At 55.0% G+C, this 27,960-nt stretch overlaps 2 protein-coding genes across 9 annotated transcripts; one reads left to right on the top strand and one right to left on the bottom strand.

Annotated features, from left to right (window-relative positions):
* KIF1C (kinesin family member 1C) lies at positions 1-21,467 on the bottom strand. Of its 4 annotated transcripts, none has more exons than XM_043903532.1 (23): positions 21,330-21,467; positions 19,553-19,673; positions 19,167-19,302; positions 18,697-18,773; positions 18,178-18,357; positions 17,500-17,565; positions 16,934-17,112; positions 16,732-16,843; positions 16,271-16,348; positions 16,055-16,120; positions 15,888-15,963; positions 15,309-15,387; positions 14,959-15,104; positions 13,814-13,983; positions 13,578-13,657; positions 13,374-13,449; positions 9,216-9,295; positions 8,378-8,472; positions 5,000-5,083; positions 4,428-4,614; positions 4,211-4,283; positions 2,546-3,160; positions 1-1,239 (listed from the first exon to the last, which is right to left on the bottom strand). In XM_043903532.1, exons 3-23 carry the CDS (start codon positions 19,207-19,209, stop codon positions 556-558), a joined length of 3,246 nt encoding a protein of 1,081 aa, XP_043759467.1. In that variant the 5' UTR covers positions 19,210-19,302; positions 19,553-19,673; positions 21,330-21,467; the 3' UTR covers positions 1-555. The 4 variants fall into 4 exon arrangements, with proteins under 4 accessions (XP_043759467.1, XP_043759465.1, XP_043759468.1 ...); XM_043903530.1 differs by having other exon boundaries at positions 19,171-19,302; positions 21,330-21,461; XM_043903533.1 differs by lacking the exon at positions 19,553-19,673 and having other exon boundaries at positions 21,330-21,463.
* Positions 20,807-27,757, top strand: INCA1 (inhibitor of CDK, cyclin A1 interacting protein 1). 5 transcript variants are annotated; one of them, XM_043903543.1, is made up of 7 exons: positions 20,807-20,950; positions 23,368-23,455; positions 25,683-25,796; positions 26,027-26,066; positions 26,344-26,537; positions 27,001-27,166; positions 27,380-27,757. In XM_043903543.1, the coding sequence occupies exons 2-7, from the start codon at positions 23,373-23,375 to the stop codon at positions 27,524-27,526; spliced, it is 744 nt and encodes a 247-aa protein (XP_043759478.1). In that variant the 5' UTR covers positions 20,807-20,950; positions 23,368-23,372; the 3' UTR covers positions 27,527-27,757. The 5 variants fall into 5 exon arrangements, with proteins under 5 accessions (XP_043759478.1, XP_043759477.1, XP_043759481.1 ...); XM_043903542.1 differs by lacking the exon at positions 20,807-20,950 and adding an exon at positions 21,637-21,769; XM_043903546.1 differs by lacking the exon at positions 20,807-20,950 and adding an exon at positions 21,637-21,769 and having other exon boundaries at positions 27,082-27,166.
* Positions 27,758-27,960: the final 203 nt, after the last annotated feature.

Consider the following 27,960-nt stretch of genomic DNA (forward strand, 5'->3'; position numbering starts at 1 on the left):
TCCTCTGTTTGCTAGCTTTTATTGAAGGGTCCCACATCCTCACGGGACCTGAGCCAAACCAGAAACCAGACAGGTTTCTCCAAGTATAGCAGGAGGCCTGGAAGGAGGAGGGGAATGACTTATGATCCCACCACACCTCCCTGGAAACAGAAACCCACCACAGACAGACAGACAGACAGACAGGGGCCAGGACAGGGAGACCTCACTTCCCTCTAGGTTCTCTCCTTCTGCCCCGACTTGAAAAGAAAGTCAAACACTGACTACGCAGCACCCCAGCCCCCCACCCACCCTAGCAGCGTTTGTGGGACCTCCCCAGCAAAGGGGGGGGCCCCGAGGCAGCTTCCCATCGCTCTCCTTCACTTTGGTTCGCTCCCGGCAGCTCCGTGCCCTTGTCCTTCCTCAGCCTCCGGCCCAGTCACCCCTACATCTTCTATCACCTACTCGGACCTTCTCTCTCTCTCTCTCTCTCTTTTCCAGGGCCTCCCTGCCTCTGGGGAAGCAGTGATCCTGCCAGCGAGGGGCCCCACCAGGCCCTCTCTGCCCAGGATGCGGGGCTCACACGGCCGTCCCGCTCTCCTTGAGGTCAGGGGCTGAGCGCTGCCGTCTCATCCTCGGGGGTGTAGTGTATGGGGGGTAGCGGGGCCCCGGGGGCCGCTGGGCTGGGTATGGCTGGGGCTGCTGGGGATAATAGTTGTGCTTTTTGGGCTGGAAGTGCTGGGGTTCGGGCTGTGCAGAACCCCCTCCCCGGGACCGGCCCCCTCCGTCCAGGGAGTTCCTGCGGGGACGGTGGGACCTGCGGGGACTTGGGGGCCTTCGCGCAGGGGTGGCCGGAGGTGGGGTGAGCTCCTCGGGGGGTTGGGGTGGTGCTGGGGACTCCCCGGCCCCTGCCCCCGGCCAGGACTCTCGGTGCTGGGGGTTGCTCTTGAAGGGGAAGCGCAATTTGCAGTCATGAGGGGGCACAAAGCGGGCAGGGGGTCTGCGCAGCCCCCCGCCCCGGCCCCCGGAGCCCTGCAGTCCCTGCAGCCGCAGCTGCTCCTGCTTGAGCCAGCGGAGGCGGCCCCGACGGAAGGCAGGGTCCTCTTCCATCAGCCTTGATACCCGCTCCCAGCTCGACAGGGGTGGCGAGGAGGGCCGGGCGGGGGGCGCTCGGTCACTGGGGGCTTCCTCCTCTGCTGCCTCAGACCCTTGGGGCTGGGCCCACGTGGTCTCACCAGCTTCTTCATTCTCATCCTCGTGATCCTGGGAGGGGGAGGGGTGAGAGGAGAGGTGGGGCGTGAGGAGAGTGGCCTCCTAAGGACATACAGGTTCAGGAGGACACGTGGGAAGGCCCTGGAGTGGGTGGATATCCAGGGTCCTGAGAGGGGGCTGGGGTTGAGGAAGCTGGAGGGACACTGGTTTAGGAGCCCAGACCCAGAGCCGGGTGGTCAGGCCCAGTCCAGGTCGGCCACCTCCGAGCTGTGGGTCTGCGTCTGCGTCGTTGGCTTGTAACCTCTATGCCTCTGTCCTCACGTGCAAGATGACGTCAACAATGACAGTACCTATGACACAGGGCTGCTATAAAACTACATGGGAAATTCCACAAGCCTCACCTGGCAGACACGCAGCAAATACTGCTGAGTCAATGACATGCCCCGGGGATACAGTGGTCAGTAAAAAGGGAAGAAAAAATACCTGCCGTCACTTCAGTGGGCTGACACAACTGACAAATAAATGAGACAAATATATAACATGGTACGTATGCTATACTTCCGTAAAAAGTTGATGTATGTATTAAGTTATTTAATATGTTATTTATATTATATAGTATATGGAGTACCATGTTGTAGATTTTATATAAATACAAAAATATATATTCACATGGAAAAGACCAGAACAAGGAGAGGAGACAGGAGGCCAGGGTGGGAGTAGTGGAAATGAAAGAACAGGAAGAGGTTCACTGAAACATTATCATTTTAGTGAACACCTCCTGAAGGAAGTGAGGGGTGAGCTATATGGTCTGTGAGGAAAGGCGTTCTAGGCAGAGGGAACAGCAGGTACAAAGGCTTTGAGGCCAGGAGTTCAATGAATGGCAAGGACCCAAGCATTTGGAGAGGGGAGAGCGAGTAGACAGTGGGTGCTCAGTACAGTGGCCACCAGAGTCGAGGGTCACCCAGGAGAGGGGTGGTTCTAAGAGTGAACAGTATGTGAACACCCACTGAGTGGTAACGTAAGGGACTGTACCCTTTATATCAGTGGTTCTCAAACTCTACTGCTCTTCAGAACTACCTGGGCACTTGTTATAAATGCAGATTAATTTCTAATGCCCAAAGATGCTGCTTCAGTGGGTCTGGGGCAAAACCCAGGAATCTGCATTTTCAGTTAGGGCCCTGGTGGTTGTGAAGCAGGTGATTCACAAACTACGCTGAGAAGAGCTATGTTAAACGTTGATGAGTCTTCTAAAGGCAAAGGAGAAAAGAGGCTGAACTCTGTGGTGGGAGTTCCGGTTCTCACAGCGGAGGACAGCGGGCAGGGAGGACAGCGGGGAGAGGCGGGCAGGCTGGCCTACCTGGGTCAGGGGGATGACCCTCTCCATGCGAAGCATGCGGTCCCGCAGGGCCTGCAGCTCGCGGTCCTTGGTGCTGTTCTGCAGCTTCACCTCCTGCAGGATCCCCGTCAGCTTGTCAATGTGAGCCCGCAGGTCCTCCACCTCCGCGCCGCGGGCTCCCTCCTCACTGCCGCCACCTCCACCTCCGCCACCTTCTTCCTCGCCCACCGTGTCCCAGACGTCCCGGGCCACGGCCCTCCAGGCGTCCCCGGGCCCCTCGGGCTTGCCATATGTGCGGCAGAGCTCCCGCATCTTGAGGGCAGCCAGGGCCTCGATCTCAGCCCGCCCGTGGCGGAAGTCAGCCAGGGCCACCTCATAGCAGATCTCCTTCACAGCCTGCATCTTCAGGTCGGCCATGGTGGCCCAGCGGGGGTCTTTGCCCTGCAGCCGCCTCCGCTGGGGGATCTGGTACACCCTGCGGGGGGCCCTGCGCTTGCCGCTGCTGGGTAGGCCACAGCGCTTGACGATGGTCTGGACCGTGGTGGGGGGCAGCTGCTCGCGCAGGGATGAGATGAGCCGCCAGCTCTCTTCGCAGGAGCGCTTGTCGGAGTCATCCCCACTGTCAGAGTCTGCGTACTGGGGCCAGAAAGGAGACAGGTGGGGAGATGGCTAAGGACACCTCAGGGCCGTGCATCCCAGCAACGCGGAAACATGGTGGTTAGAACTGTGCAGTGTGGGGCACAGGGCTTGATCTCTGCTTGTCTGCACCTCCCTATAAGTACCTTCTGAGGATTACCATACTTGGAGTGTGTGGTGGTGGCTGGAACAGAGGAAGTGAGTATAGGTAATAAGCTGCAGACATGCCAAGTGTGGGTTTCATGTATGTATCACTCAGGAGGAGATTAAAGATTTAAAAGCAAAGTCCAAGGGACTTTCTTGTTGCTCCAGTGGTTAAGAATCCTCCTTGCAATGCAGGGGACACGGGTTCTACCCTTGGTTGGGGAACTAAGATCCCACATGCCACGGGTCAATTAAGCCCATTCACCACAACTAGAGAACCCGTGCACTGCAACAAAAGGTCCCGCGTGACACAACGAAGACCCAGTGCAGCCAAATAAATACATATCTTAAAAAGTAAAAATAAAAGCAAGTCTACTCAAAGAACAATCTTAAACAGCTCGTGGGTGCATGCTCAGTCGCTTCACTCACGTCTGACTTTTTGCAACTCCATGGACTGTAGCCCACCGGCTCCTCTGTCCACAAGATTTTCCCGGCAATAATACTGGAGTGGGTTGTCAAGATCCTCTAGGGATCATCCCCACCCAAGAATCGAACCTGAGGCTTCTGCGTTTCCTGCACTACAGACAGATTCTTTACACTAAGCCACCAGGGAAGTGACAGCATAGGTGGTAAAAATCATACAAGAGGCCCAGGATCAGCAAGAGTCCAGGAAGCCCCAGTCGCCTGGGAGGACCCCTTGCTCCTGGGATGTATGGGTTCTTCCCTGGGTTACATTTCTCTCCTGTCTCCTCCTAGACACCACCTCTACCCCCAGCCCAGAGCCACTCCCTACTCTGACTCAGTGGGAATCAGGCTAAAGTGCTGCCAGCCTACCTCCCACCTGCCTGTCTGCACTCCACACCCCCCAACCCTCGCCTTCCCGTCATGCCCCCGCCAGCCCCTCACCAGCCGCTGCTGCTCCAGAAGAAGGTCAGCCTCTTCCTTTTCCTTTCTGTACTGGTTCTCCAGATCCTGAAGCCTGGATTTGGGTGGGAGGGGAGGCAAAGCTGTGAGGTTCTGGAGCCACCTCAATGGGGCATCTAACAACAGGAAGATGCTGGGGGCTGGGGGCCTGGGCGGGATGGCCAGGAGGGCCTGGGGCCTGATCACCCTCCCCACGCACCTCTTCTCCATCTCCAGCTTGATGTCGATGCCTTGCTGCTCCAGTAGTTCCTTCTGGGCAAAGTTCCAGTCAACAGGCTCGGAGGGCGGTCCTGGGGGAGGGGGGACCCCTCGCTCCCGCTCCAGCCGTGCCTGCTCCGGGTGATTGAAGCGGAACACGTGGTTCTTGCCCATCACGATCCTATTCCCTGGAGGAGGGAGGATGGAGATGTGGGCTCACTCCCCAGAGCAGCACCCCTTCCTCATGCCCTAGGTGTAAGGGGCCTTGCCCACCAATCGAAGGAGCCCATACACCATCTCTCCCTTCACCCCAAGTCCAGGGTGGTCAGAGCCAAGGCTCCCCCAGTTGACCCTTGGAACTGCCCTGTCCCTGAGAGTTACAAGAAGTCAGGAGCTGGGAATCCTCTTCCTGTTGCCCTGAGGCAGCAAGACAAACCAAACCCTGGCTCCTCTCCCCTTCCCAGTCGATCTTCATATCCCACACTGTCTCCTATTTATTTCTGAGTCCTGCCCAGGATTCACCCACGAAGTTCTTCCTTGCACAGCCAGGCCCCTCACTACACCCTCCTCTACCTGACTTCAGCACCACGGGCTCAGTCACAAGTTTCCCGTTGACATAGGTCTCAGCTCCTTCGCAGGGCTCCAGGGTGACCACCACTGAGGCAGGGAGAGAGGAGAAGGAGGGATCAGACTCCAAGGGAAGAGGGGTAGGGTCACAGATTCCCACCCTGCATTCCCCCCCAAAACACACATGCACCCCAGTTCCACCCTCCAGTACCTGTTGGGGGTGCCATGGCCCCTCTGGTGGCAGGCAGCATGGGAAAGGAAGAGCAGAAGGAGGGTTAGAGCCCCAGCTGCAGCTCCCACGAGCCTCGGCGGTGGTGGAGGGGGGGGCGGTGGGTGCTGCCTGTTCACCCTCCACCAGCCTCTCCAGCAGTGGCTTAGCAAGCCTGGAACTCTCAGAGGACGTGGTCTCTCAGGTCCAACTGGTCGGTGGGCCCTGTCTGTCATTCCTGCCATCCAGACGACAACTCACTCCCTCCTTCCCAAACAACACTGTGCCTAGCCAGGTCTGGATACCTCCAGCAGGCTCCCAGCCCCACTTCTGTCTGATGCAGCTTGCAAATTGCTACCTGACTAATCCTCTCAAGCCACAGTCCACAGATCCCTATCTTCATGGGATGAGATTAAAGTCAACCCAAGCCACAGTCATCAAGGTGCTCCTTGTACAAATCACAGAACCTTCCTCCTGTGGGACACAAAGATGCCTGAGGCAGCTCCCTGTCCTCAAGGACAAGTGCCCCATGGTCAGGGGGCCCTGAATTTCAAAGACCCAGACTCTGTGACTCCTTAGTGGAGGGACACTGAGCAAGTCACCTGGTCTCTCAGAGCTATACAATGGGATAACAAAGTCTTTCCGTACAGAGTGGCTGAAAGGCTCAAAAACAGTGATGCACGAAACTGAGTTATTTATGTTACAAGGAATAGAGAAACCAGAACAAATGGTAACGTAAGGCAAAGATGAGCCTATGGGTACTGCGGGAGAACAAAAATAGCAAAGAGGAACTTGGCTTAGGGGCAGAGGACTGGAAATGATCATGGGAAAGTGCTAACTTTTTGAGTTGATGCTCGAAGGGAAATTCAGATCAAGCGGCAGAAATGGAGAAGATGGCAGACAGATGGAATAAAACATCATATGTGTCCCAGCCCAGCAATGGAGGGTGGTGGCAGAGGAGAGGATGAGATGACTCTAAGGCCATGAGCTGGCTATTTTGCCCTTATTTCCCACCACGCCCCAAATTCATCCATCCATTCCACAAATATACTGGGCCCCTATAATACACCAGGCACTATTTTAGGTCCTGGAAATACAGGAGATAAAAAACATAATTGCTTCTCATACAGATATCACTTCTACTTGGTAAGACGATAAACAAGTAAGTGAGCAAATAATCTAAAGTCAGGGTTGGGCGGTGATAGTTGTAACGGAAGAAAATGGGGCCAGGAGAGAACTCAGGTGAACCCACAGAGATCTAAACTGAGGCAGCCAGGACTCACAGCTCTGGCCCTAGAGCCAGCCATGCTGCATCCCAACCCAGTTCTCCCACCTGTTAGCTGTGTGTGACACGCTCAGTTGTGTCTGACTCTTTTGCAACACTGTGTGCTACAGCCCACCAGGCTCCTCTGTCCATGGAATTCTCCAGGTAAGAATACTGGAGTGGGTTGCTATTTCCTCCTCCAGGGCATCTCCCCGACCCAGGGATTGAACCTGGGTTTCCTGCACTGCAGGCAGATTCTTTACCATCTGAGCCACCAGGGATGCTAGCTGTGTGGTCTCGGGCAAATTCCCCAACCCCAGGAACCTCAGCTCCCTCACCTGTGAGCTGTATGAGAAAATACAATGTGCACAGTAAGTAATAACTATTCTTCCATGTTCACAACCGCATCCCTGCGGCCTGCTCTTCTCAGCCTGTCTTTGGTCTCAAGTCTGCTGTTAAGAGCAAAGGCCCAAAGAGACTAACCCTTTACACAGCCCCCATCTTTGGGGAGGGCTTCCCAGGTGGCTCAGTGGTAAAGAGTCTGCCTGCCAAGCAAGAGACTCAGGTTTGATCCCTGGGTTGGGAGGGTCCCTTCGAGAAGGACATGGCCACCTACTCCAGTATTCTGGTCTGGGAAATCCCACGGACAGAGGAGCCTGGTGGCCTAAAGTCCATGGTATTGCCAAGAGTTGGACGTGACCGAGCGACTAAACAACGCCTTTAGGGCACAGAACAGCTGCTGTTTTCACTGTGACGTAACCAATGTGTGCCTCTCTTCTTCCCACACACACTCTGAGCTCCCCCTCAAGGGTGGGTTGGCTCCAAGGGCCTTCTGTGGTTTCGGTATCACCCCAGAACACAGCTTGAGGGAACCGCAGAACAGGAACTCGGCACTCACTCACTGGGCTGAACTGATTTAACAGTTCACAGCTCACAATGCCGGAAGCGTGTTCTGCCACTGGGGACCCGAACCAGGTGATAATCCACTGACCCTGAACTGGAATGGAAGCCACCTGGCAGGTGTTCAACCTGAGCTGCAGGCCGCGAGAAAGCGTCTCTTCTTATTTTAAAACACACTCTGATATGCCCGTCTCCCATCCCCCCACCCCACACTGAGGCACACAGCACCAGTTCAAGGTGACAGACAGCTCAGGTGTGACAGAGCATGGACACCAAAGACTCAGGTGTGACACGGTCAGTCTCCCTGCCCAACTCGCTTTCCAGAGTTCCACTTCACTCGGGCCCAGATGAACACAAATCACTTCATTTAAAAAAAAAAAAGACTGAACCAGAATAAAATGTGACCTCAGAACACACCCTAAGTGGTACTTCACCATGAGCATTGTGGTACTACCTGTCAGACACTACTACCTGAGGGCTCGTGATTCCTAAAAGCTTTTGCTGCTGTGGCCAGAAACAGCTAAAATCCTCTGAAAGTTTTAGAGCCAAAAGGATACACATGTCAAATAACTGCCTAGAACTTTTGCATTCATAGCTGGACAGGTAAGCAGGTTTTCAGAGATAAATTCAGATATCCCACTGAAAAAGTACAAGTTTTCATAAAAAATAACCAAGGTGCTATTCGAGGCTAAAAAAATCAAGCAAGAGGGTTGGATTTCCTCTTCCCCAAAATCTCACCCTCTGGAGCCACAGTCTCCTGTTTCTGCCTTGGGGACCTTCACCACCCCTGCCCCTTGTAAACACTCTGCACCCTGAGGGTGGGTGCAGACAGCAGGGCCCCCACGGCTGACCAGGAGCTCGAAGCCCCTCTCAGGGTGGACACGTCCTTCTCACATGGCCACACTCCCAGAGCCCGACCTAGGCCTCTGCATTCAGCATGAGGGAGCACTCTCTCTCCTTTTTTGGCCATTACCTCAGCCAGACATTCTGAGCCAACCCCCTCAGCCATTACCTTCGCCGTCTGACTGAGGGATGCTCCGGAACAGGCAGTGTTGCTCCCGGATGAACTGCCCGGTCAGCTTGATGTCCACATCGACCTGGCCAACCCTGGGGAAGCAACGGCCGACATTTTCTGAGCATGTGCTAGTCATACATATGCCAAGCCCCTTCTGAACCAAAACGTTCATCTGACTCAATCAACCAAGTATAATTATTCCCATTTCGCAGATGAGGAAGCTGAGGCTCAGAGAGATAAGTAACTTGCCCAAAATCAGGCAGCACAGCACTGGTGAAACTGGGGTGTGAGCTCAGATCTGCCTGGCTCCAAGCCCGCATCTGTTATGTACTGTTATGTAGCAAAGGGGGAAGGGAACCTGCAGTGGGGTGGATGCTCTCAGTCTCGGTTCCCATATCCTTCCCATGATGATCACCAAGGACAGCTGAACAGCCTGTGGTGGAAGAGGAAGGAACACTCCCACCCATTTACCTCCAGGAGGTGACCTCGGAGGCTCTGAGACCTGGGGGTTCATTAGCATTAGCCAGTGAAGCCACCTGCCACGTGGGCACTGTCCCTCAACAGCGAACGTGGTGGTCAAGTTCCCACCCGCTCTCTGCTCCAGGAGATCAGGACCCAGCCTCGCCAGCGCTGGGCTTATTTGGTCCCAGGAGGCGTGTCACCCCCACCAAAGGTAGGCTCAGCTGGTTCTCAGGAAGCCCAGAGAGCCAGCAGGGCTGCAGAAGAGCTGACCTGAGACCCAGAAGGTCCCCATGAGGTCACTAGGAAAGGCAGGTCCCTTTGCAACCAACCTCCAAAAAGAGAGACAGCCCCACAGGCCCAGAGCAAAGGCTACCTGGTGACGCCATCTTTGATGTGGTAGAGCAGACACTCGGACATCAGGGGGTCTTCATTCAGGTTCACCAGGTGCGGAGTCTGAGGGGGAGGAGGCAGCAGTCAGCAGAAGGCCATCAGGAGGGAGGGAAGGCACTCTGGCAAACATCTCTGCAGGTGAGCTCTCCCAGCTCCTGCTGCCACTCATCTGACCCACCCTACCCTCTCCTCACACACAAGACACCTCCACCCTTCTAGCCGCTCCCCAGGCCCCACCAGTCTCCCTGCAGGAAACCTTGGCAGATACCTGCCCTTGTCCTGCTTTCCCTCTGGCCCCAGGCTCATCATTTCCTCCTTCAAAATACATCTTGCCATTTGTGGGGGTGGGAGGGGAGATAATGAGAAAGGACTGCTCAGACCTCTCCTGCCCACACTTCAAGCCCACCTGACTCAAGTCTGCTTTTGCAGCCTGTACCTCTTGGCCTCCTCCACGACAAGGCACAGCTCACTTAGCCCAAGCCCCTTTCCAGGGTGTCCTCCCCCCTTCCCAGCTCCTACCCACTGGACTCTGAGCCCTCACTGCCGAAGCAGAGCTCCTACATCCCTGCCTCTCCTCCTGCCTGGAACAGCCTCCCTCCCCGCCCTACCCCCAGCCATCAAAATCATTAATTTCCGGTCTGTCTCAAATGCCACTTCTTCCATGAAGCTTTTCTAAGCCTTCCACCTGACCACAAGATGCCCTGCTTGTTCTCCAAGGAGTTACTGTGGCCCTTCTAGGTGCAAGACCCTACTGAGGCGCCAGGCAGGACACAGAGATGAGCCAAACCCAAATGCTGCTGTCCCATCGGTCAGGAAATCTAAGTCAACATGGGGAGATAAGATTGGGCTTGGAAACACCATCACAGGTGAGAAACGCAAGTCTCATAGTAGACTTTCTGAACTTCTCATGCCCTCACTTAGCTTATTCATTCATTTATCCTATTGTATCCTGGAAGGGGCTTATACACAAAGATGAGTACAGTGAAGACCAACTCGCTCAGGCGAGTCAGGGGAACTTCATGGAAAAGGCAGTATGGGAGCTGCTCTCTGACGATGAGGAGGACGTGGACATGCAGAAGAAAGGAGGGGTCTGAACAAAGGCAGGGAGGCTGAAAAGCACAGGGTACAGGGGGAAACACCCAGCAGTCGAGGCCCCATGTTTCTCTGGGAGTTCCCCTGAACGGGAAGCCCAAGGCTATGTCCATGGTGGGTGCGATGAGTATCTATGTCTGATCCTCCACCAGGCCCCTCAACAATCATTCTCCAACACCTGCTCTTCTCCGGAAGGATGGTCCCGCCCCTCTTGACCCTGCAGTGTCTGGCCTGCCTGGGAACGGCAAACACTGATGGGCCCTAGAAGCAGAAAGCAATCTTTCCCCTGGGAGAGGAGACACAATTTAGGACAGTGCTTTTCAATCTCTGTTCAGCCCAGGAACCCTTTGTTCACATGAAACCTTACCGAGAAGCCTAACACATCAAGCAGATAAGCAGAGAGCTGCTCAGGTCGAAGTGGGGGTGGGGGACCCACAGTTCTGTCCTGCTCCCCACTCCCCCTAACTTGGCCCCATGAAGGAAGCTCCCAGCCAGGTTTGAAGACGACCAGCTTAAGAAGACCTTAGGCCTGGGGCGAGGTCCCAGAAGGAGGGGGCTTTCCCCAAGGTTCCTGGCTCTCCCCAGGACAAAACTGGAACTTAGGCCCCAAAGACCCAATTCTTCACTGGACCTTTCCTAGGCTGGAGTCACCCCCGCTAAACCTGTTTCTCCTGTGAGTCTAACAGCTTTTTCTCTGAAATCCACATGACTTTTAAACCCATGAGAATGGGTTCATCTTCACCACCAGAAGAAAATGCAAAAGTTACCTCCTCTAAGACACCTTTTTTTTTTCACCAATCAGATTGGCAAAGATGAAAAAGGTGAAGAGGGTGAACGAACGTGGGCTCTCAGATATGTTGTTCTGGGAGTCTAAGTGGGCATGGTTAATAATCTCTGGAGGCAAAACAGATCAAAATCTGACTGTTGGACCCCAAATCTCCACTTCTAGGAGTTTGTTCTACAGACCGCAAACTATTTCTAGACTATCTTCTATAACATTGTTTATAGTATCAGAGAATGGGAAATGACCTAAATGTCCATCAGTAGGAAGCTGGTTAAAAAAAAAATTATTTGATGTCTATACAATAGAATATCCTGACACTGTGCGGAAGAAAAAAAACAACAGCACACAGAACTCTGATGAATTGTTATGTGAAAAAAATAACATGTCAGGTATGGAACCACTACTACTGCAAAGAGAAGTGTGCCTGAGTATGTGGCTGATTTTCTATACATACGCCTGCATGCGCGGAGACGACCTCTAGAACACTGGAAACCGCTAACAGGATTCGCCTCTGGGAGGGGAAACTGAGGGTGGGAAGGAAGGTTTCCTTTTCACGCCATACACCTCACCGCATGTGAATGCTACCTTTACAAGAATGAAACAAAAGCCCCTCCCATTGGTCCCAGGCTTGAGCAGGAGGCATCCTGTGCTGTGAGAACCCTGCCAGTCTGTTCATCCCTCCCAACCACTCCGCAGCCCTGCAGCTGTGGCAGAAGGTCCAGAGGTACCCGGCACCCCAAGGTGATGGATGGGCAAGCCACACTGAGAGCCTCTTTCTAGCCCCTCCTCCCATGTGTAGGCCTCTTGGGGACCCCAAAACCCCAAGTACCTAGCCCCAGACCTGACCCCTCAGCCCTGCCGGCCGCCCTCCATCACCCACGGACAGCTCTCTCGCTCCCCGGGCTGAGCCTCAGGCAAAACCCCTCTCCTCTGTTTGGATCCCGGTTCAGTGGTCCCTGCTTGCTCAGTCTCCCAGATGCCCTGTCCACCTGAAATTCGGAGGGGTCTCCTTCCAATAATCCACCGCCTGGAAGGGGTGTGTCACTCTTAGGGCCCAGTCCCATTATGCTTGGTACCAAGGCCCCAGACAGGCATGGCTCCCTTCCAGCGCTAGGGCTGGAAGCTCCTGCTCTGCTCACACTGGCCCCGGGACAGCTGTGCTGGCCCCAGTCCACTCTGGTTGGTGGGTCCTTGTGCTGTCCTGGTTGTTACAGGTTCTGAATATCACTCCTCCCTCCTCCAACTGAGCCTCATCACTCCTGCCCTGCTTCCTTCCTTCCTTCCTCACCACAGAGACTTTCTGAGCTCTGACTACACCAGCGGCATGCGCCAGGCCCCACTCTGGCAACAAGATTCCACACTTGCTCAGCCCCATGTCTTCCCTGCTCCCACCACCCCATCCATCTATCAGGCTACACTTTCCAAACCGCCTTCTCCAGGAAAACAGTTTCCACAAGTCTCCAGGCGGCACTGATACATCCATCTTTAAGCCCTCTGCTGCCTTTCCAATCAGCATCTTACAATTTAGTGTTCATTCTTCCTCTATTCCTTTACAGTCTTGTCTTCCCAAGCTAACTTTTCAAAACGTTCATGTTTTAGGTTTGGGGTTTTGTTTGTTGAGTAGGTATCACACGCACAGGGTTGCTGTTGTTTAGTCACTAAGTCATATCTGACTTTTTTTCGATCCCATGACGGTAGCCCGCCGTACTCCTCTGCCCAAGGGGTTTCCCAAGCCAGAATCCTGGAGTGGGCTGCCACTGCCTACTCCAGGGGATCTTCCCGGCCCAGGGATTGAACCTGCGTCTCCTGCATTGCAGGTGGATTCTTTTTCACTGAGCCACCCAAAGTAGGTCACATGCACAGCATATAAAATCCAAATGATACAGAAGAGCACACCATGGAAAAGTCACTTTCCCAATCAACCTGTACTCTCCCCAGCCTCTCCCTTCCCCTGGGGTAACCACCATAACCAGTTTCTTATGAACGCAGAAACACACGCTATGCATGAACTCACACACGTGTGTGGGCTTCTGTCTGTCAATACCTAGGTTTTCCCTGGCATCCTTCTGTGGTCCCTAGATGGACGGAGAAGATAGGGACGGCCTGATAACACAGACAGCCGGTGGCAGGAGTGGGGACAGAGATGATGGAGGGCCAATCCAGAGACCTCAGAAAGCAGAGTTAAAACTGACTACCCTGCCACCCCAACCCTCTTCTCCCAGCACCCAGAGTCTCCCAGGCCTCCTCATTAGGCCCCTCACTCACCTTCTTTGGAGAGAAGACGCCCACGGTTCCCCCGTCTTCTCGGACAGCCACCCCCATCTCAGCCAGCAGTGCTTCTCTGTAGGCACAGGAGAAGCGAATATTGGTCTTATCCTCAGGACCCCGAAACCCGTTCCGGGCAGGGCCTGACCTCCCCTCCCCACCCCGCTCCTTCCGGGGCTCCAGCTGTGGGCCCCACCCCCACACCTCTCCATCCTCAAGGCCTCCGTCTTACGGAGCTTCTCCTCCCAGGTTTCATTCAGCTCAGCAATAATCTTCTCTGTCTCCTGGGGGCACAAACAGGCACGGATCAGGACAGTCCGGGACAAGCCCTCCCAGGGGGCTGTGCTACTCCCAGGATGCCTTCCTCCTCTTGGACCCTGGCTTTGGAGAAAAAACTCCCAGCGGCCCCCAGGCCCTGCCCGTCTGTTCCAGCATCCCACCTGCAGTCTCTCCATGGCCTCCTCAGGCCCAATCTGGGGCTCGGCATTAGGGGAGAATGAGGGCTCCAGCTCCCCATTGTGAGCTGTGGGGGATGATGGCGAAGCTGGGGCAGAGGGTGACGACAGAGCCGGCAAAGCACCTTCGGGACTCCCCTCGTCCACCTTCCGGCCTAGGAGGGAGAAAGAAGTAAAAGGAGGCTAAGGAAAGATGCATCTGACAAGAGACAGAGATCTCACAACAGACCAGCCTGAAGGGACTACAGAAGACGTGTGGTCCACCCCCACCAAGTGGGAAGCCTTCCTACTACAGTCTTGACGAATGGACACTGAGTCTCTGCTTGTTCCCCTCCAGTGATGGAGAGCTCACTGCTAAACAAGGCAGCCAGTTCCTTCCACTGTTAGATGACTTGCACCATCAGAAAGTGCTTTGCTGTGTTGAGCTGAAATCTGAAATGTACCTGTTTCTAGTTCTGCCTTCTGGGATGAGAGGGACTACACTGTTGTTTTTTTTTTTCCCACAAGACTACCCTTCAAATGTGCAGAAGCCAACATTGCATCTACCTTCTCTTCCTAAGAACCCTTATTTTCCCCATCATGCCCCTGAGCACACTGACTCCTCAAAGGGATGGACCCCAAGACTGAATGCAGAACCCACGCTGGACACAGTTAACACGGATCACAAATTCTCTAATACAGATGCCATTTCAGGGTAGAGAGGCCAAGCCTCACATTTCAGAAATTGCTCCAAGTTGACTGTTATTAAGTTTATGATCAATTTAATTTCCAATGTTTCACAAGAATTTCTGTCAAAGCAGATGCCCAGCAGTCTATTCTTAATGACTTACTATGTAAGTCACAAATGCATGACTGGCTATTTACTCCTGCTCCTATCATTTCAGTAGTTTCAGGAGCCTGTCAAGGTCCCTCTGAATCCTGCCTGCCCTGCCTCGGGAGGACCTGTCCCTCCCAGCTGTCACATCTGCAGGCATGATCTGTCACCTCTCCACATCTGCAGCTAAGTCATGGGGCACATACGGGCTTTTCTGGGTAGTGGTCCCTCCCTGGCTCCAGGCCTGGGCAAAGGCAAATCAGGAGGGAAACGGTGGGCCCAGGGGCCTCCTGAGCCGCTCCTCCCGGAGGCCCACCTCCCAGGGCCGAGGCAGAGAGCCCTTGAGCCATGAGCAGCTCCCGCAGCCGGGCCACCTCTTCTTGCAGCTCCCGAATCAGCCGGGCATTAGGGTCCTCATTGATGACAGCGTTGCAGCGGATCTGCTTGGTGCGGTCAGCATACCTGGGTGAGAAGGGAGGAGCAGGACCGGTGAGGGCCAGACATAGGCGACCCTGGTCTGCTGCCTGATGCCCTCTCTCCCTCCCAGGTTTCCTCACAGTGGGGTAGAGTTGAGGGTCAGCCTCTCTCATGCACAGGCTCCTGAGCTACCAGCCTGTGAGCTCCTGGCACTTTTCATGTCCCACCCCAGCCCTGCCAGAGCCCCACCTGAGGGTGCTAAGAGTCTCTTCATAATTGATGTCCGCAGGGCTCAGGGCTGCAATCATCGCTGTGCGGGAATTCCCACCTGTGAATGGAGAGCACGGGAAAACTTAAGCCAGGCGGAGTTCTAAGAAAAGTCAGACTGGGTCGCAGGGGCAGGGGGGCCTCACTGCCCAGGCAGAGGTCTGAGAGGGTCGCTGTTCAAGGTAAGGTGAAGCTAAGAGTTGGTGAAGCTGATCATGAAACTGACAGTCAGAGAAAGTGGGGACATCAGACCTCTGTGGGATGGTCAGGGAGAGGAGGGTGAAGTCAGAGGTGGCTGTGGGGTCTGAGGGGTCACAGGGAGCCCCAGGTCAGTGAGGCCCCTGGCTTGGCAGGGAGGGTGTGGCCTTGAACTCGGCACGAGGACACTGTCTAAAGGATGCCCCAGGCTCAGGCAGGGAGTCAGGGGACAACTGGAGGACTTGAGGTCCCAAGGTCAGCAGTGGGTCTGGTCAGATACATCAATAGGGGTTAGCAGGACTGGTGGCAGGGTTGGCAGAGAGAGGAGAGAGAGAGAGAGAGAGAGAGAAAGGAGTCCCTCACCCAGATTCTCCTTGAGCAGCCAGGTGAGCACAGAGTCCCTGTAAGGGATAAAATCCGACTTCCGCTTCTTTGATTGCTGAAGGACGGAAGGGGGAAGGGGGGTCAGGGTGGCCACCCGCTTTGTTCACTTTCCCAGAGCCCCTTCTCTTCCCACACCCAGCTCTCACCATGTCCGCAAGGGCTGAGATCACCTTCCCCAGAGTGGTCAGGGACTTGTTGATGTTGGCGCCTTCCTGGTGAGAGGAACGTAGGGAATGAGGCCTTCTTCTCCCACTCTGATCCCCTTCGCCCCTCCTCGCCATAGCCAGAGCCCCAGGTTACCAGCAGAGACCACCGCCCTCAGCGCCCAACACTGCCCTGTCCGTCCAGCCCAAGTGCCTCACCTTTAGGCGCATGCCCCGGGCCCCCGAGGAGTCGGCCCGCTCACTGCCAGCAAGGTCCACCAAACTGATCTTACTGACCTGGTCAGAGGAAGGAGGCAGGAGGTGACTGGGCAGTTAGCGGGGGATGGAGAAAGCCAGGAGTAGGGGAAGGAGGGGGACTAGATAAGACAGTGAGGGCTTAGTTACTTGTCCATTTGTTCACTTATTTGTTTACAACGTTCACACGCCTGCTGTGTGCCGGGACAAGGCACAGCGGGCTCCCAGCCCTGCCCTGACCAATCTAGCAAGAAGGACAAACACTCAAACAGGAGACTGTATCCCACTGATCTGATGGAGGAAGCACAGGGCCGGGGCTGTGGAAGCCCAGAGGAGGCCCTCGACCAAGCCTGGGCAGGGAGGGAGGACACAAGGCCCGCTGATCTCATCTCGGTCTCTGTGACCAGGCGGGAGCGGGTTCCTACCTTCTCTGAGTCCAGCCCAGTGAGCTGGTCGTGACAGCGCTGTGTGAAGACAATGGTGAAGACAGCGTGGGAACGGCTGCTGGTCTCATTCATGTTGGTGGCAGCCACAGTCCTGGGTGGGGGAGGGAGTAGTCAGTGGGTCCCGCCCCGCATCTTCCTAACCCCAGCTCCATTACCCCTCCACCCCGTCAGCCTGCCTCACCGCGCCTTATTGCCGCAGTCCATGAGGTCAGCAATGTCAGCGTAGGAGGTCACAGCCAGTTTAGACAGGTCCTGCACATAGGGGCCCAGGATGGGGTGCTCTCGGACCCGCAGAGAGCCCCGACTCTTGGGGTTCAAGAGGTCTCGTACCCTCTCGCAGTAGATCTCCATGTAGCTCACCTGAGTGGGAGGAGCAAACTAAACACCACAAAGCTAACAACCATACCCAGTGTAAAACTTACTCTGGACTCCCACTGCGTACAACACAGGTAACACGGTGTTCACTGTGTTTACTCTGCATTGCTAGGCATTTTACAAGCACAAGCTCACCTGATCCTCCCAATAACCCTAGGAGGGGACCCTGATCATTATCATTTTAGATAAACATCCTCAGGAGCCGAAAGAGAAATTGTTTGCCCAAAGCTGGTCACTAACCGGCAGAGCCTGGAATAGATCCCAAGCTGCCTGACTCCAAAGATGCCCTGGTCTTAGTCACTCTGCTCGCCTCCTCCCTACCCAAGGGACACTGTGTACCACCTCCAGCCCCCTCCCAAAACCTGGGCTTACCTCCACAGAATAGGATAGCTGAGCACTCTGGTTCTTACTAACACGAGAGAAGAGGTCCTCACAGAGCTGCAGGGAGACACAGAGAGGCACAGAGACGCTGGTGTTCATGGCACACCTGTGGAGCCCAGCACCAGGCCAGGCCAGGTCTCAGGTGACCCTGTTTAACCCTCACCACAGCCCCAAGGGAGGGAGGGGATCATTCGCATTTTACAGAAGCAAGAGCCACCCCTGAGAGGTTGGCTTGCCCAGGATCTCAGGCTAGTATTCAGTGAGCCAAAAGGCGAACCCAGAGCCCATGTGCAAGGCCACAGTGCTGTAGTCAGGGAGAATACGGGTCAATTCTCAGCTATCCACAACTGGTTTTTCCTATGGTCAATGCCTTGACTATGGTATGAGTCTACAGCAGAACTACACTCGCAAATAATTCCAAGACAAGGTAAGACAGCAGAAAGTGGTAGAAGCAAGCTTCAGACCCAGCGCTCTCTGCCACCAAAGCAGTGGCTCTTCTCACTGAGCCTTCTTGGCCCTGAGGTCCAGGCTGTGGCCAACCTCAACCCCCGACACCTTCCCTATTTCTGAGGACCTCAGAGAGCCGTCACCCTGAGACCTGGGCCTTCCTCCCCTAGAGGCAGCTGAAGATGCTCCCACCTCGGCCTCCCTGCCAGGCCCCATGAGTACCTGGGGCACGATGCCCTGCTGCCCAGGCTCCTGCCGCCCCATCATGGTGTAGGACTTCCCAGCCCCCGTCTGCCCATAGGCAAAGATGCACACATTGTAGCCTTCAAAGGCATGAAGCAGCATCTCCTCTCCAATGTCCCGATACACCTGCTGCTGAGATGCAAACTGGGGGTCCTCCGCCTAGGTGAAAGGGGGCAAGAGAGACAGCAAGAACCCTAAATGACTTTGTCCTTGGTACCCAGGTACCCAAAAGTCCTGTGTGCTCCCCACCCCCATCACGGTCCTAACTGTCCCAGAAGATCCCATCTGGTCTCCTGCTGGTCCTCATTTCCCCAGGGACTCTGCCTCCCCCTCCCAGTCCGAGTCAAAGGCACAGGGTCCTACCTACCCCCACCCATGGGTGCTGGTCCTCCCAACCCATCCCCTGGAGGTCCAGTTTCCTAGCAACGCCCCCCTTCCCCAGGACCTAAAGCCCCTGTCCCTCATTGCTTAGCTCTTTCCCCAGCCCAGCAACCTCACCGAAGTGTGTGACCAGTAGGAGTAATCGAAAGTGAAGCTTTTGGGGGCATCCTTGCTCTGTTTGGGATTGATGATGGCTGAGAGCAAAGGAAGTAAGGCCAAAGTCAGGTACTCCCAACCTCTGCCCACTCCCCACAAGCCCCCAGAATCCAGGTATCCCACTCCCCACCTCTATCCTAATTCATCTCTCCCCTTTAACACTCCCCACCCCCTCCATCCACTGAAGCTAATTTTGGCTTCCCAGGACCCGCCCCCCTCCCGGCTGCCTCCCTGGATTGGGCAATGGAGGGCTTCAGGCCAACATTCCCCCTCCCAGGGACTGGGCGCATGGCAAGGCCAGCCCCTGTCCTTACAACCAGCACCTGCTCTGCGCCCAGCGCAGCCCTCCTCCCGGTTCGGCCCAGCAGGCCTGGCCGGTATAGTGGGCCTAGCCCGCCCTGCCTGTGCCCAGCCGGGCCCCTGGGACTCACTCACAGGTGGTGCTGCCCTGCATGCTGACCACACACTTGGCATCCTGGCTGGTCTCACGGGCGTTAAAGGGCCGAACTCTCACTGCCACTTTCACTGAGGCGCCAGCCATGGCTCCGGTACGCCCACCCTCCTCAGCTGGAGAACAGAGAAAGAGGCGCTGTCAGAGGGGCTGGGGGGACCCAGATGTCGCCTCCCAGCTTCTCCCAGGAACCAGCCTCTCCACCCCGCCCCGTCCCCAGCTACCCAGCCCCTCAAAGACCCAGTCTCTGTTCCCCTGGCCTTCCTCCCCAATGTCACTCTCCTCAGGGACTCCCGGAGGTGCGCCTGCCTCTCTCCCCAGCCATATCCCAGCTCACAGGGACCTGGGTTGTCACCCCAGAGTTACCTGGCGTCCTGGCCCCACACCAGGGGAGCTGTATCAGTTCTGGCTGCCACTGGCCCTCGTAGGAGGAGCCCCATCCTACACTGGGGGCCTGGCCGCGCCAGCTGGGGCTGTGGGGGAAACCCTGGTTGTGGGGGAAGAGTGGTTAGGAGGCACCAATGGCTCCAGAGGTGTGTCTGGGCTGCCAGGGTTGGAGGGCAAGGGGTAGGGGGTAATGTCACGAAAAGTGAGGCCGGCTGTCCCTCTGGAGTGGCCAAATGCAATGTGAATCCAAGGGCAGGGATGGTGATATTTTTATTCCTCGTCACTCACAAGTGTACTGGACGTTCAGATAGAGAAGAGAGAAAGAGGCTGGACAGAAGACAATTCAGACACATGGGCAGAGACACTGAGGCCAGTGGGAAGCAGGGGCAGAAAGTCCCCAACACCATGACACCAAGAAAACCAGACAGACCAAGACTGAGATTATGCTACAAGGGAAATAATGGAAGAAATGGAAAGGAAGACCTAGAGGACAGCAAACACAGAAATGTTCAACAAGCAGTACTAAAGCACAAACTGTAAGCCCAGAAAAGAAATGAGATGAGAGAAAATCCCAAACATAAGACCTGCCCTAAAATTTCCTGACAAGGTCAGTCAGGGAGAAGTAGAAACCAGTTCCCACCTAGGGTCCATGACCTGCACACAGAGGGAGGGACTGCTGATGGGCAAAGTCCAATGGCTGGAGATACAGCCCAGAACTGGGCTCCATAGGGCCTGCCTGTAAGCCCCAAACCCCTTGCCCAGCCCCCAGCACTTCCTCTTTAGGCTCCAGGACAATGGGCAGGAGAGGGTGGGGTTATCCTGTAACCATCCTACCATCCCCCAGGGTCCTCTGTTAAGGATCCAGAATACCTGTGTTTAGGGGAAGTAGGGTCCCCCTGAAAAGCGAGAGAAGGGAAAGGAAGCAGGCAGGTCCCAGCTCCAGCCTGGGGCTAGTGCAATGGCGTCCACTGCCCCGGGGAAGGTGCCAGGCTGGAGCCCAGGAATGTGGGTGATCTGGTGCCCACACCCAGGGAGGAGAAGCTGAGCAGCCCACACCCACGGACAACAGGGTGGAGGGTTGTGAATAGAGATCAGGGATGCTGGGTCCCCCTTCTGTGGCCCTCAAGGGCCTCAAACCCCTGTCCTGCTGGGCCTCATCTCATCAGCCTTTCTGGCCAGGGCATGGGAGGGGTGAGAGGGCAGGTCTGTCCAGGACAGGAAGGGAGTAGCTGAAACCACAGAGGCTGTCTAGGGGAAGAACAACCCTGACCCCCAGACCCTGACGGGGACACGCTGTGGTGACGCCCTGACAGCTTCTGGGACTGGGAAAGGGGTGGCACTGCTGGGGGTCTGCGGGCGTAAAGGACTCAGAGAGAGGTAAAGGGGTCGGCCGGTGCACTGTACAGGGGCAGGGGGTACCGGGAGGAGCCGCGGCTGAGGTGAGACCGACTGACCGCAAAGGGGTCCCCGGGCCACCTGCATCTTGCCCGCCCCGCAGTTTTCACACAGGCCCCCGGCTCGGCCTTTCTGGGCGGCCATGCGGATCCTGTCCTCCAGTCCAGCCAACCGACGGCCGGCCCGGGCCTGGCACCCCTCTGCGCCTCCGCGGGACAAACAGCACATGATCCCGGCTCCCGCGGCCAGCCGGCCCCCACCGAGGGGTGTAAACCGGGACCCCGGCTCCCCGCCCCCCTGCCCGGCACATTCCTCCGCGGGCGTCCCCTCCCTCACCAACCCCCCCTTCCTCAGCTCTCACCTCGTCGCGGCGGGGCTCCCGGAGCGGCTGGGCAGAGTGCAAAGGGACGAACTTTCCGGGAAGCGTGAGACCGGAGCGGGGGCGATCCGGGGCCGGTTCGGGGCTTCCCCCGCCCCTCGCCGGGTCCCCGGGCGGCGGGCGGCGGACTCGCGCCCCGGGGGCGGCAGCAGTAGCGGCGCCAGCGGCCGGCGCCCGCCCGGGCAGCGCGAGCTGGGGCGGGAGCGAGGGGCGGGGGACCGGCGGGCGCGCGCGCGCGGATGGGAGGGCGGGCGCGCGCCGTCGCGAGAATGGCCCGGGAGCGACCCGGACAGCTGTTAAAGGGGCAACGTCCCCGGGACTGAAGAACCCAGCAGGCGGAGACAGGGGAACCGAGTTGCGGACGCCGCAGGGCGACCCGAACGCCGGGACTCAGGACGCCAGCGCCAGAAAAGCCGGGAAAGGTGGGGGCGGACCCGGGTAGGGGACCCAGGCCCCTGACGCGCGCACGTCGCCGCCGTCGGAGGCGCGCTCAGGGGGCGGAGCCGCCCGTCAAGCCCCGCCCAGGAGGTGGTGCGGCGCAGGCCCCGCCCCAAGGCTCGAGGCTTTAGTCGGCTCCGCCCTCGGCTCCGGTCGTCGCCTCACTCCTCAGCGCCTGGTGTAACGTTCTAGAATTCGACGCGCAGCTGCCTCAGGTGCCCTGGCCAAGTGCAGTCGGCAGCGGCACCACCACCCGGGCGTTGTGTCTCTGCCTGGTCCTTAGGTTCGACTGGGCCCGCAGTGCCGTGTCGCCCCCTCAGGCCCAGGCCACCCCTGCCTGCCCGGCCTGGCCCCAGCAGGCCTCAGCCCCGCAGGGCCCACCACCTGGAAGCCACATCAACTCCTCAGCACCCAAATTGTGCCTTCAGGCTTAGCAGCTCCTCACGCCTTGGTCAGCTGCCAAGGGTCCCTTGAGCCCCCTAAGGGGGTTTCCTCCAAGCCTTCCCTCCGGACAGGGCTTTCCACCCCCAACGACCTCCAGGCTCTAGCTAACTCGTCAGCCCGACCAGATTCCTCGGGTCCTCTTCTGCCCTATCAGGCTCAGGTTCCCCTCCCAGACTTGGCTGCCCGCCCCCCCCCCCCCCCCCCCCGCCGGCCGCAAGCCCGTCAACCGTCCAGGACTGTTTCTATCTTCCTTAGCCCCATCTTTCTCTTAGCTCTGGATCACCCAACTAGACACCAATTACCTAAGGTCTGAATGTCCCTCAGCAGCCACATGCTCCCTAGTTCAGCTTCCTCTGCTCTGGCCCAAGATATTCCATTAAAACCCCATTTGCCCTTTCAGCCCAGCTTTACTGGCATTTGCCAGCTCAGCTCTAAATACTCCTCTCCTCATTCTTCATTTCCTTTCTCAGCCCATCTTAGTTACCTTTGAATAAATACTTATTCACCTGCAACAGTTTCCAATTTTCTGGCATTTATGCTGCCTCTCTTAAGTCATCTAACATTCTTATCTGCATTGTCTGCCCACCCCAACTAACTCTCAGGTCACCTTTTGCTGTCCGGAATTCTGGTCCTGTGTAACTGACCTCTGCTCGCCTTTTACATCTCTAGACATTCCCACTGCCCCCTCCTTCCTTGTCACCAGTTGACAGTTCTGTCCACACTTACCTTTTATTAACACCTCATTCCTGATTTGTTTACCAACCCTCAGTTCTCTAACTGGCCCCAGCCACCAGTTCTGTACCAATTATCCCCAAATGCCTCTGGCTCTGTCTAATTCACCTCTCATTCTTTTTCATTTCATTATCCCATATTGCCAGTTAAGTCACTCAACTGCCATCTGTCAATTTCACTTACTCTGTGTATTTGACTTCGGAAAAGTGACTTTTTTTTATCTTTCACATTTCTACATTTCCTGTGTTTGCTGTCTTGATCGTGTACATTCAGCTAAGGAAAATATTCAGCATTTGAAATACGTTTATAGCTTTCCTTTCTTCTGGACCTATACATCTTTCCAATCTTTACATTTACTCATAGTGAATTATGTGAGTGAATGATTCATTTTCTATTATCTTCCCAGCACCAATGAGGAGACTCAATCCAACCTCCCAACCCAGTCCAGTCATGCAAGTACAGGAAGATGCAGACAACCTTATCCCTTTTGCCAAGTGAGTCCTCCCCACACAGTGGGGGAGGGGGGATGAGACAGAGGCCAGATTCCATGTCTGGGTTCTTCCCCAAGTGGAGTACGAAATCTCGGTGCCTGGTTCTCAGGGGATTGGTGATTTATTCATTTACTCAGCAAATTATTTTTGAACACTATAGTGTTTTAGGCACTGAATATTGGGCACTGGGGATTCAGCAATTAGAAAGATAGGGGTCCTGCTCATAGAGCCAACATTCTACAGGGAGTAAATAGAATGTGTATATGAATAAATATAATTTCAAATAGTAGTAAGCACATGAAAAAATAAAACAAATGTACAGTATAATGTAAGTAGAATGTCTCTGAGACACAAGTATATAGAGTGTGACTGTGGAAGGGGAAGAGGAGATGAGTTTGAATTGAGATCTGAAAAATGAGAAGGAGCCAGTCTGCTAAGATCCAGGGAGTAGAAGAAGGAATAGTAGGTTTGAAAAAACAAAACGAAGTCCTAAGAAAAGAACTAACTTTCTGTCTTCTAGGACCAGGAAGCCCGTCAGCATAACTGAAACTTAGTGATCAAGGCAAAAGTGGAGTAAAGGCAGACAGGTAGAGGCCAGATCACATAGGACTGTATGAGCCATTGAAAAGAATTTGAACGTTATGCTAAGGACAGCAGAAATCAGTGGGAGTTTCTAAGCAAGGAAATGACATGAGCAGACTTTCTTTTCCTTCAGCTTTTTTATTATGGAAAATTTCAAACAACTACAGAAGTAGAGAAAATAGTAACCACGAAACCGGAGTACCATTTTTAGTCAGCTGCAATAATTATCATTAGATGGATAATCTGTTTTTTTCTGGATACACCACTCGGCTTGTGGGATCTTAGTTCCCCAACCAACGACTGAACCTGGGCTCTCAGCGGTAAGAGTACTGAGTCCTAACCATTGGACCACCAGGGAAGTCCCTGGTGGATAATTTTTTTCTTGATACACCCATTCAGCCTCCTGATACTTAGAGCATTTTGAAGTAACTTTAAACAGGGTATTATTTCACATAATCATTTCTAAAAGATTACTCCGACTGCTCTTTGCAGACTAGATTGTTGAGGAATTCAAATGGAAGCAGGGAATGGAGGAGGACGAAATTGCAATAGCCCAAAGAGGGGAAAACGTGCTGGAATATGGTGGTGGGAGTGGAAATGGTGAGCGGTAGTTAAATTTGAGTGTATTTCAGATGTAGAACTCACAGGACTTGCTGATAGATTGGATATGAAGGGTGAGGGAGAGTGAGGCATACCAGATTTTTGGTTCTAGCAACTCTTCGTTTGGGGTGCCTTTTTGCAAGATGAGGAAAGCTAGGGAGGAGGTGTTGAGTGGGCAGTTGAACCTGCAAATCTGAAGTCCAGGGGAGGAGCCAGAGCTGGAAATATAGATTTGGGAGTCATCAGCACATTGATGGTATTTAAAGTCATGGACCTGGCACGGAGGGATGAAGATAAAGGGCCAAAGCCCTAGGACTTTCTTCTGGAGAGAGGAGAGCAGACATCAGGTCAGTCAGTCTGGCGACTTTAGAAGTGATGAGAACTATTCTCAAACAACTTTGCACACCCTACCTAAAGGATATTAGTATTTCTGAGTTGTTGTTTACTTGCTAGGTCATGTCAAACTCTTTGTGACTGCAGCCCGCCAGGCTTCTCTGTCCATGGTATTTTTCCAGGCAAGAATAGTGGAGTGGGTTGCCATTTCCTTCTCCAGGGGATCTTCCTGACCCAGGAATCGAACCTGCATCTCCTGCTTGGCAGGCGGATTCTTTACCACTGAGCAACTAGAGTAGCCCCTAGTGCTTCTGAAATGGGGAGATATAGCAGGAGTGAACAGAGACTCTGCTCTCCTGGATCCTTGCATTGACTAAGAGGAACTTGTTGAATCACTTGAATAGCCGGGGCTTTTCTCTTTAACAGCCCTGGTTGCTAAGTATGATGTTCTCTGGTTGTGGGGTGTAGAAGTTTGAGATTCAGTGAGATCTGAGGCTCAGACAATTGCTAATCTCCATGCTCACTCCAGCTCCAACCTCCTTTCAAATCAAAGTCTTCACCACCTTTCTCATCTAAAATGGATAAGGGAGGACATGGCCTGAGGGAGCCTGGGCAGCTGTGTGGTCCCGTGGTAAGATAAGACTCATGAATCCCTGGAGTGAGTAGGTGCTATAAGAGAAGAGCCAGACCTGAGCCTACCTTGTCCTCACCTCAGGTGTTCTAGGGTGGTCAGCCGATCTCCACCCCCCGGCTTGCCTTCCCAGAGCCTCAGACTGACGCCCCAGCGCTATGGAGACACCTTCTGGGAGAGTCTTAGTCAAAGGCCCAGGTGGGAGAAATGGAGAAATGGGACTAACTGGAGGTGGGGAGGGGAGGCTGTACAATTTTAAACTACCAGAAAGCCTTACGGTAGCAATAAGTCCTAGTCTCAGGATAACTGCCCCACCTAATGGACATGGTAGCTCCTCATGCCAGGTAGGTGGTTGGGAGAGGTTGTTAGAGAAACAACATGGATGGGGATATTCTCTTTGCATTTAGCCCCCTTTTTGTGCTTTACAGCCCCACCTGGATGGAGGAACAGTACACCCCACCCCTGCTGGTATGATGAACTTTCTGCCCTTTGACACTTCTTGGTTAAGATCACACCCACTGCCATCCCATCCCCAGCTCCCCTTATTCCCCCTTCCCTCTGGTCTCCCCCAGCTAGTGCACTGAGCAGACATTCCTGCCTATGAATCAGTCATCATGTTTTCCAGATCACAGCCGTGTTTTTGTAATCTGGTCTTCCCAAGACCCCTGGTTCCCTATTTCAGTCCCAGCTCCCCTGAGAGACTCAGTTCTGCCTTTTAGCTCCCTCTCCCCATTCTCTGGTACAGAGAGCCACTGGTTGCTCCCAGCCTGGCCAGTATGGCCCTGAGGGACTCCCACCTCCTGAGGTGCTCTGCAGAAGAAAGAGGAGGAGGCCACATTCGGGAGGAATGCAGCAGGGATCTGGGGGCATCCCAGCCCGGGTAAGGGCGGTCACTCATCACTTGGAGGATCTAAGGAGGCGACAGAGAATCATCAATGAGTAAGGAGAGACATCTAGGCTCTGGGAGCCAAACGGTATGGGGACAGGGTGGCTTGAACTAAGGAAGAGGTGGAGAGCTTTGAGGGAATTGGAGGTTGCTTGGGAGTGTGCCATGGTCTTGGTGAGATTGAAGCAATGTTTCCCATAATATGGGAAGGAGGAGGGAACGAAACAATGGGGGATTAGTCACCTGAGCTGAAAGGAGTGGAACCCTGGTCACTGAAGACAGGAAAGCACTCCACAGAACTGGAGGATGGTGCAGAGCTAGAGGTTACCTCTGAGCTCCTGGATGGGAAACCACTTCAGTCTGAGGGGAGCAGAAGGTTGGAAGTGGAGAGTTGGAAGTCAAATGATAACACTCCTGGGTCCCAGCAGGAACTAGTTCAGGGCGGGAAGATGAAGACTGGAGAGACAGGAAGCCTGGCCTCTAGGCCCCTCTTTCCTAAGCCTTAAGTCTCCACAGGCTGAAGAAGGCCCAGTGGGGCAGCTCTGGGGCTGCGTCTGGGCCTCTGCTGGTTGACAGTGATGGTTGTGGCTTCCCCAGCACCACCGAACACCCTGATCGGGAAGAGGAGAGGGCAGACTATCCACAAGAGGAGGACCACTTCCTCACTTCTGGCAGGGCCCAGGTATGGATGGCTGAAGAGGACTTTGGTGGGTGGTGATATGGATCCCTGGTCTTGCATGGGGAGACAGGGGAAGCCAAGAACCACATGGGATAGCTGGATGTGAGAGGAACAAAAGGAAAGTAGGCCAGATCCTTAGACTTGGGGGTACCTGGGTTTGGGGCCTAGGAAATCTTAAGACCTATTGTTTGATTCTTTTTTTTTTTTTTCTTACAGCTGCTTTGGTCTCCCTGGAGTCCCCTGGGCCAGGAGGGGTCTTGTCTCTCCACGCAGCTGGGCTCTGTGGGTCCCTTCAGCACTGTCACAGCCACTAGGAACCCCTTTTACCATCCCTGGGGGGTGGAACTACAGTCTGAGGAGTAGGGAGAAACTGTCCAAGCCCAAGACCCTGGCCATGCCTCAGGGGCTCAGGATTGGGAGTTGGAATCTCCAGTATTTGGGACATCCTTTCCTTGGCCATCTTCCTCTCCCCGCCTCTGAACTAGGCACGAACAGCGCCGATGGTTTCCCCTCTCCATCAGAGGAACCCCCCAAGGCTCCCTGCCACTATTCTCTTCTTCGTTCTGTTATTAAAAAGTAAGCAAGTGGAGCCCAGAGTTGTCTTTCTGTCCGAGATGTAGTGATGGAGAGGCTCATGGGGAGGGAGGGCTCCTTTCAGCTTCGCGATGACCCCGCCAAAATGAAGTTGGGCTGATACCCCCAAATTGAAGGAGTTGTACCCGAAAACTTAGTCCTGCCCGCTCCAGTGTTCCCCACCCGGCTCTCCGGGCCGAGGTCATGTCAGTCGGCGGAGCTTC

This window comes from Cervus elaphus, chromosome 5, assembly GCF_910594005.1.
Source record: "Cervus elaphus chromosome 5, mCerEla1.1, whole genome shotgun sequence".
Classification (NCBI taxonomy): Eukaryota; Metazoa; Chordata; class Mammalia; order Artiodactyla; family Cervidae; genus Cervus; species Cervus elaphus.